We start from the raw sequence: 8,178 nt of genomic DNA, 5'->3' as shown, positions 1-8,178 counted from the left end.
CAAACCCTGGAGGGGGGACACTGAGGGTGCTAGCCTGGGGGCTGGGCCCAGGGGGCTCTGACCTGGGGAGGGTCGGCCCTGGGGGGGTCCTGGCCCTGGGGGGGTCCTGGCCCGGGGGGGGGGCTCTGGCCCGGGCGCTGTACCATAAGAGTTGTATTTTCTGTGCATATCTGTGGCGTGGCTGCTGGTGGAAATGACTTTTGCTGCCGTTTAACGAACCTTCGTTTAAGGCCCCCCTCCAGGTTAATTTAAGTTTATTTTGGGGGCCCTGTTTTTATTTGGGGGGGCAGGGGGGTTGCATGAGGGGAAAAAACGGAGGAAAAACTTTACAAAAAAAATGTAAAAAAAAAAAAAAAATGCTGGGGGGGGGGCTGTGACAGCCGGTCCCCCCCCTCCCCCACGGGGGCTGGAAAACGTTTAAAAAAAGAAAAATGTTTATGAAAAAAACAAAACGGCTTCATTTGTCCAGCGCCGGGCAGGGGGCCCCCAAAACCCAGCCCCCCCCCCGAGAGGGGCCACATCCCAGCGCCGGGCAGGGGGTCCCCAAAACCCAGGCCCCCCCCCGAGAGGGGCTACGTGTCCGCCCGTGCAAGGGATCCATATACCCAGCCCTGCGCCCCACCCCAGAGGTGGCTGCTTGTGGGGAGCCCAGACCCAGCTACCGGGTGGGGGTGCTATAACTCCTTCCCCCCTCCTGGAAAAAAAAAAAATCTCAGGTGGGGGGGAAGGGGGCCAGTTTTATTCACAGGGAAACAAGCACCAAAGACCAAAATGTACAATGTGGGGGGGGGCGCTGGGGGGGTCCCACAGCTCATGCTGGGGGGGCACTTATGGGGGGAGCAGGGCAGTGTCAGGGGGAATGAGATGGGAGCATCAAAGGAGGTAAGTGGGGGGAAGTTGCATGATGCCTGGCTGGGGGGGGCGCTGCAGCTCAGTGGCTCCCCCCCATTGCCCTCTGAGTGGGGCTGGGCCCCCCCCACCTAAAGGGGGTGACCCCCCCCTCTGGGCCTTGTAACTCGGCACTGGGGGGGTGAGATGGGGCAGCGCAGTGAGAGTTGTGGGGCTCGTGTATCCCCTCCCCTGGGGGGGCCACCTGCTCCTTGGCCCCCTTTTACCCCTAAGGGTCAGAGTTCAGCCAGGTTCTTCCCCTACCCCCAAAAAAAAATTATTCTCCCCACGAGCCTTTCACTGCTCCTGATGTTCGAAGATGGATGAGACAGACCTGGGGAGGAGAGGGAAGGGTTAAACTCCTGGTGACCCCCCCTTCCCCAGGAAGTGTGGGTCCTGGCCCCCAAAGGGATAAACTCCTGGTGACTCCCCAACCCCCTCCCCCTGGAACTGGGGTCCTGCCCCCCAAAGGGATAAACTCCTGGTGACCCCACAGCCCCCTCCCCCTGGAACTGGGGTTCTGCCCCCCAAAGGGTTACACTGTGACTCCACCAGAACTGGGGGGTCACATCCCTCCCCCCCCAGCCCAGCCCTCTTCCCAAGCTGAAGCCCAACAGCTTGTACCCTCCCCCCCAGAAGGGGGCCCCCTGGCTCCGGGGGGGGATTACTTACTGGACCAAGGCCCCAGAGAGCTGGTCCATGATGCCCCCTGCAAATCAGAAGCACAGAGGGGTCAGGTGAGCTCCCCCCCATGCCCTCCCCAGGACCCCCTCCCACCAGGGGCTGAGCGCAGGGGGCACTCACCTGGCTGGCAGCCCGTCTCACAGAGGAGAGGGCACACGTAGCAGAACTGGCAGTACTGGCGGTGTGGGGGGAGGAGAGAGAGAAGTTAATTACTGCCAGGGCACTGCTGTGGGGAAGCTTGCAGCACCAGGATCCCTGCCCGGGGACACTGCTATGGGAAAGCTTGCAGTGCTGGTGGCACTGCCGTGGGGAAGTTCGCAGAGCTGGGGTCCCCTGCCAGGGGCACTGCTAGGGGGACGCTCGCAGCACCGGACTCCCTGTGATGCTCCCCAACTGGGGCACTGCTCTGGGGAAGCTCACAGTGCTGGCGTACCTGCCTGGTGGCACTGCCGTGGGGGAGCTCATAGCGCTGGGTTCTCCAGCCAGGGGCACTGCTCCAGGGAAGTTTGCAGCACTGGGGACACTGCTGTGGGGAAGCTCGCAGCACCAGGATCTTCAGCTGGGGCACTGCTCCAGGGAAGCTCACAGCACTGGGTTCTCCAGCCAGGGGCACTGCTGGGGGAAAGGTCGCAACACCAGGCTCCCTAGCTGGGGCACTGCTATGGGGAAGCTCGCAGTGCTGGGTTCTACAGCCAGGGGAACTGCTGGGGGGAAGCTCACAGCCCCTACCTGGCAGGACTCGCAGTGCTCGCTGGTGTCGCCCTCCTTGCACGGGCACTTCTCACATTCCCCGCAGTGCTGGAACGAACCACCAGAGGGGGGGAGCATGTCAGGGCTAGGACCACAAGCCAGCCCCGCACCCCCCATGAGCCAGGGGAGAGAACCCAGGAGTCCTGGCTCCCAGCCCCCCCCCCTCTAACCACTAGACCCCACTGTGATGGAGTAGGGAGTATTAATCTGGGAATGGTGCAGGGGAGTTTTACTAGTTTACTGTCTTCTGCTAACACAGGGCGTGCCTCAGTTTCCCTGGGGTGCTGCACCAATACCAGATGGGGATGGGAAACAAGGGGGTGACTTCACTGAGGGGTGATACCTGATGGCCAGCAGGAGAGGGCTGGGGCCAGGTGACACCTGCCCAGGAAACTGAACAAAGGCTGGAGGAGGAGCCAGGGGGAGGCGGCTGGAGAGGTTTTCAGTTTGGAGCTGGCTGGGGAGACGGGGAGAGGCCCAGAACCGGGGTCTGGGCTCCCCACCCCCCAAGAGGGACCGGACTGAGGTTCCTGGTTTCTGTACCTACAAGCTCTGGTTTGGACTGTGTTCCTGTCGGCTAATAAACCACCTGTGTTCCCGGCCGGCTGAGAGTCCCGGCGCATCGCAGGAAGTGGGGGTGCAGGGCCATGACTCCCCCACTCCGTGACAACTGGTGGCAGAGGTGGGATGTGCTGCACCCTATGGACCGAGCATCCTGCAGTGAGTGACTGGGGAGCAGTAAAACGAAGGGGGATTGACGAGGCCCAGGCCTGCTGAAGGCTCAGAGAGGAGCTAGGCTTAACCCCTGGCAGTGGGTGACCAGCGAGAAGGGCTGTTGCAGGAACGGGGTCCCCTGGCGAGCGGTGCCAGGGGCAGAGGAGTCTGCGGCTTGACCCTGGCAGAGAGGGGGTGACCTGGAGAAGGGTGGCACGGTCGGGGTCTTCCTGGAAACCATGGGGAGCTGAGAGCAGCCAGGCCTGCGAGTGGCCAGCAGGGAGATGTATCTCCATCGCCTTAAGGGGGAGGAGGAGGAAGAGGATCGCTCGGAGGAGCTGAGCCCTGCCCCAGAGGGAAGCAGCCCCGCGGCACCGGCGTCTGTCCCGGCTGGGAGGGGTCGGACTGATGCCAAGGGCACCCCGAGGCCCCTCCGATCTATGGCTGGGGCGGGGCTGGAAGGAGTGAGACGAACCCCGGGGGCACCGTGACCCCCGTGGCCAGCAGGGGATCCTCACGACCAAGCTCCCCGTTGCTGGAGCTGAGGCGGCTGGAATGGGAGAGGGAGATAAAACTGGAAGAGTGGGAGGATGAGGAGAAGGAGCGGGAGGATGAGGAGAAACAGCGGCAGCATGAGCTGGCGAGGCTGAGGCGCAGAGAGCCCCCCGCTGCGGTGAGCGAGGGGGACCCAGGACTGCCTGGGGCTTTGATCAGCGCATCCTGTCCCCGTGTGAGGAAAGGCAGCACATAGGTGAATTCCTGATGGCCTTTGAGAAGGCCTGCGAGCTGCACAGGATTGACCCTGCTGGCAGGTTCTGGTTTCTCACCCCCTTACTGAACCCCAAAGCTGTGGGGCTGTACAGCCGACTAGAAGGGGCGGAGACAGAGGACTATGAACTGTTCAAACAGGCCCTGCTCCGCGGGTTGGGGCTGACTCCCGAGGCGTACCGGAAAAAGTTCCGGAGTCTGCGTAAAACCCCTGAGGACACATATCTGGAACTGAACAAACTCCAGGCCGCCTGGGAAGGCCCGTTCAAGGTTGTCAAGCAACTAAATGAGGTAAACTATGTGGTGGAGCTGTCGAACCGGGCACACCGCCACCGCGTATACCATGTCAATATGATGAATCCGTGTGTGGGCATTGGGGGGAGCAGGGGGATGACCCATTAGTAGATCTATTCCCTGGGACAAGAGCTGGCTCTACCCTGGAAACAATTCCCCTCTCGGATCGGCTGACCCCTGCCCAGCAAGGTGAGATCAGAGGGGTGCTGCATTTGTACCGACAGCTGTTCTCTGTCCAGCCTGGACTCTCTAATCTGACTGTCCACCGGGGGCAGACAGGATCGCACCCGCCTATAAGATGCTCCCCCTTCCGAGTCACAGGGAAAACTGCTCAGGACCTGGAAAGAGAGGTCAGTGACACGCTGGCTTTGGGGGTGATCCAGCCGTCCTCCAGTCCTTGGGCCTTGCCGGTGCTGCTGGCCCCAAAAAGGACGGGTCGATCCGGTTCTGTGTGGACTATCAGAAGCTCAATGCCATCACCGTGTCTGAGTCTACCCCATGCCCAGGCCTGACGAGCTCCTAGACAAGCTGGGAGGTGCTCGGTACCTTACCACCATGGATCTTACAAAGGGCTACTTGCAAGTGCCACTGGATGCAGATGCCAGGCTGAAATCCGCCTTTATCACCCCTCTGGGGCTCTGAGTTCCTGGCCCTGCCTTTCGGCCTCAAGGGGGCGCCGGCCACCTTCCAGCGCCTGGTGGATCAGCTACTGAGGGGGATGGAGAGTTTTGCCGTGGCGTATATCGATGACATCTGTGTCTTTAGCCAGACCTGGGAGGACCACGTGTCCCAGGTTAGACAAGTGCTGGACCGACTCCAGAAGGCTGGGCTGACCGTAAAACCGGAGAAGTGCAAGGTGGGGATGGCTGAAGTATCGTACCTGGGCCACCAGGTGGGGAGCGACTGCCTAAAGCCGGAACCAGCCAAAGTGGAGGTGATCAGAGACTGGCCCGCTCCCCAGACCAAAAAGCAGGGCCAGGCCTTTATTGGGATGGCGGGGTACTATCGAAGGTTTGTGCCCCACTTTAGCACCATAGCTGCCCCCATCACTGGGCTGTGCAAGAAGGTGGTCTGGACCGAGCCGTGCCAAAGGGCTCCCTGTGCATTGAAGGAGGCTCTGGTCAGTGGCCCAGTTCTCGTAACCCCAGACTTTGACAAGCCCTTGATGGTGTTCGCCGACGCCTCAGACACGGGGCTGGGGGCGGTGTTAATGCAGGCTGATGAAAAGGGGGAGAGACACCCCATTGTGTACCTGAGCAAGAAGTTGTTACCTCAGGAGCAGAACCATGCGGCCATCGAGAAGGAATGCCTGGCCATGGTGTGGGCCCTTAAGAAACTCCAGCCCTATTTCTTTGGGCGACACTTCACCGTGTACACCGACCACTCCCCTGACCTGGCTACACCCGATGAAAGGAGCCAACGCCAAGCTCCTGAGATGGAGCTTGCTCCTGCAGGATTACGAGATGGCGGTGGTCCATGGGAAGGGGAGTGCTAGCAGGATAGCTGATGCGTTGTCCCAGAGGGTGACCCCGCTCCGTTCAGTCTTGAAGGGGGGAGAGATGTGACGCAGTTGGGAGTATTAACCTGGGAATGGTGCAGGGGAGTTTTACTAGTTTACTATCTTCTGCTAACACAGGGCGTGCCTCAGTTTCCCCGGGTACTGCACCGATACTAGATGGGGATGGGAAATAAGGGGGTGACTTCATTGAGGGATGATACTGCGGCCAGGTGACAGCTTCTGCCAGGGAAATTGGACAAAGGCTGGAGGAGGGGAGCCGGCTGGGGAGACAGAGGGAGGCCCAGAACCAGGGTCTGGGCTCCCCACCCCCCAAGATGGACCTGACAGAAGGGTCCTGATTTCTGTACCCACAAGCTCTGTTTAGACTGTGTTCCTGTCAGCTAATAAACCTTCTGTGTTACTGGCCGGCTTAGAGTCCCGGTGCATCGCAGGAGTTGGGGGTGCAGGGCCCCAACTCCCTCACACTCCATGACAACCCACTCCCCTCCCAGAGCCAGGGATAGAACCCAGGAGTCCTGACTCCCAGCCCCCCCCCCCCCCCCCGCACACAGCCTGTAACCTCGCATGGGGGGGTTACCTTGCAGAAGGCGCAGTATTGGCACACGGAGCCCGGCTGGTAGCCATCCTCTTCCTCCTCCTCCTCCTCTTCATCTTCCTCCCCCTCTGCAAGGACAGACACAGATACTGTCCGGACACCTGGGTTCCATCCCCGGCCCAGGGAGGGGAGTGGGGTCTGGTGGATTACAGCAGGGGGGGCTGGGAGCCAGGACTCCTGGGTTCTCTCCCCCTCTTTTTCTCCCCACAGCACAGCAGCCGTGGGGCTGGCACATTGGCCTTGGCAGGCGTGTCCCAGGACCGACCCCCTTACCCCCCCCCCCCACTCCGGTAGGCCCACAGCCTTGAGGTGATCAACTGCCTGGGCCCCCTACTATGCCCCCCCAAGTCTCTCCTTCCCCTCCCAATGCCCTTCTGTGCTGCCCCTGCATGATCCAAGCCCCCCTTCCCCCAGGTGCAGGGGCTGCGCTCACCATCATCTTCCTCCCCCTGGCGCGCCCTGCCCCGTCTCTCCTCCCTGTGGGGCTTTCTCAGGACCCTCTCCTCGGACTCATCCCCATCCTCCTCAGACTCGTCCCCTTCCTCCTCGGACTCGTCCGACTCCTCGCTCTGCCCGGGACGGCCATCCTCGTCTTCCTCCTCCTCCTCGGGCTGGGGGCGCCCACGGGCCTCGTCCTCATCCTCCTCAGCGTCATGGCGATGGCGCCTGGGGGCATCTTCTTCCTCGTCGGCGTGGCGACGGGGCCCTGGGGCATCTTCTTCCTCGTTGGCGTGGCGACGGGGCCTGGGGACATCTTCTGCCTCATGGGGCTGCTCCTCCTCATCGCCGTGGTGATGGTGGCCGTCACTGTGGAAATGGGGCTGCCCCTGGGGCTCTACGTCGCCGTGGCGATGGTGGTGGCCAGGGGCCTCGGGAGGCGGCTGCCCCTCGGCCTGCTGGGGGTGCGCCATGTCGCCGTGGCGACCGTGGGGCGGCTCCTCCTGGCCGTGGTGATGGGGGTGCCCCCGGGGCTCCCCGTCGCTGGGGCCAGGGTCGTCAGGTCGATGTGGCTGCCCCTGGGCCGGCTGGTGGGGTTCCACATCGCCGTGGCGATGGTGGCCGGGGCTAGGGTCGTCGTGGTGATGCGGCTGCCCCTGGGCCGGCTGGTGGGGTTCCACGTCGCCGTGGCGATGGTCGCCGTGGGCCCCGGGGGGCTGCAGGGCGCAGAGCAAGCCCACCAGGAGCCAGGCCATGGGGGGGGCCATGGGGGCGCAGGACAGAGCCGAGCAGCGGTGGAGCCGCGGATGCCCCGGGCTCCTCTGAGTGACGGCCCCAGCTGCCCGGCTTCCCCCCCAACCCCCCAGCCAATGGCGGCCTGGCCCGGCCCCCGCGGGCCCCTCGCTGCCCTTATACAAGATGCCCCCCTCCCTCCGAACAGGCTATAAATAGCCCCCCCCACGGCAGCTGGGTCACCTAGCTCGGGCTATGGGTCCTGTAGCGGGGGCAGGGCTGGGAGCCAGGACGCCTGGGTTCTCTTCCCCGCTCTCTGTGACCTGAGGCGTGGAGGGGGAGAAAGGGGGCTGCAGCGTTCGGGGCAGGAATGCGCTGATGGGACCCGAGGAGGACAGCGAGCGGGGGCGGGGAGAGCGTGTCTATAAATACCCGGCTGCCGGGCGGGGGGCCAAGTCGGGTGTCCCATTCCCGGCCACGGGCATCCATCCAGGGGGCTGGGCCAGCCGGGCACTGAATGCCCCATGCATGACCCCCACCTTCTCTCCCAGCCCCCACTCTCCTCCCAGAGCCAGGGAGAGAACCCAGGAGTCCTGGCTCCCAGCCCCCCCACCCTGCTCTAGCCACTAGATCCCACTCTCTTCCCAGAGCCAGGGAGAGAACCCAGGAGTCCTGGCTCCCAGCCCCCCCACTCCCAATCTGCTCTAGCCACTAGACCCCACTCCCCTTCCGAGCCAGGGCAGAACCCAGGAGTCCGGGCTCCCAGTCGCTCTGTTATGAAGCTCCTATGCAGGAG

General features: G+C 62.9%; 1 protein-coding gene across 1 annotated transcript; it reads right to left on the bottom strand.

Moving 5' to 3' along the window:
- Nucleotides 1-717: 717 nt before the first annotated feature.
- Nucleotides 718-7,767, bottom strand: LOC101949711 (sarcoplasmic reticulum histidine-rich calcium-binding protein). Its single transcript, XM_005285736.4, has 6 exons — nt 6,646-7,767; nt 6,195-6,280; nt 2,302-2,370; nt 1,693-1,747; nt 1,561-1,597; nt 718-1,222 (listed from the first exon to the last, which is right to left on the bottom strand). Exons 1-6 carry the CDS (start codon nt 7,415-7,417, stop codon nt 1,186-1,188), a joined length of 1,056 nt encoding a protein of 351 aa, XP_005285793.2. The 5' UTR covers nt 7,418-7,767; the 3' UTR covers nt 718-1,185.
- Nucleotides 7,768-8,178: the final 411 nt, after the last annotated feature.

The sequence above is a fragment of the Chrysemys picta genome, chromosome 17 (assembly GCF_011386835.1).
Source record: "Chrysemys picta bellii isolate R12L10 chromosome 17, ASM1138683v2, whole genome shotgun sequence".
Classification (NCBI taxonomy): domain Eukaryota; kingdom Metazoa; phylum Chordata; order Testudines; family Emydidae; genus Chrysemys; species Chrysemys picta.
Note: the sequence above shows the minus strand (reverse complement) of the source record. Positions and strands in the feature narration are given on the sequence as shown.

Bases quoted from the DNA above. Each gene is read 5' to 3' on its own strand.
- LOC101949711 (XM_005285736.4), bottom strand. From the start codon at position 7,417: ATGGCCCCCCCCATGGCCTGGCTCCTGGTGGGCTTGCTCTGCGCCCTG. The intron at 1,598-1,692 runs GTGAGTGCCCCC...TCTGATTTGCAG, and splicing joins TGAGACGGGCTGCCAGCCAG to GGGGCATCATGGACCAGCTC. The intron at 1,223-1,560 runs GTAAGTAATCCC...TCTCCTCCCCAG, and splicing joins CTCTCTGGGGCCTTGGTCCA to GTCTGTCTCATCCATCTTCG.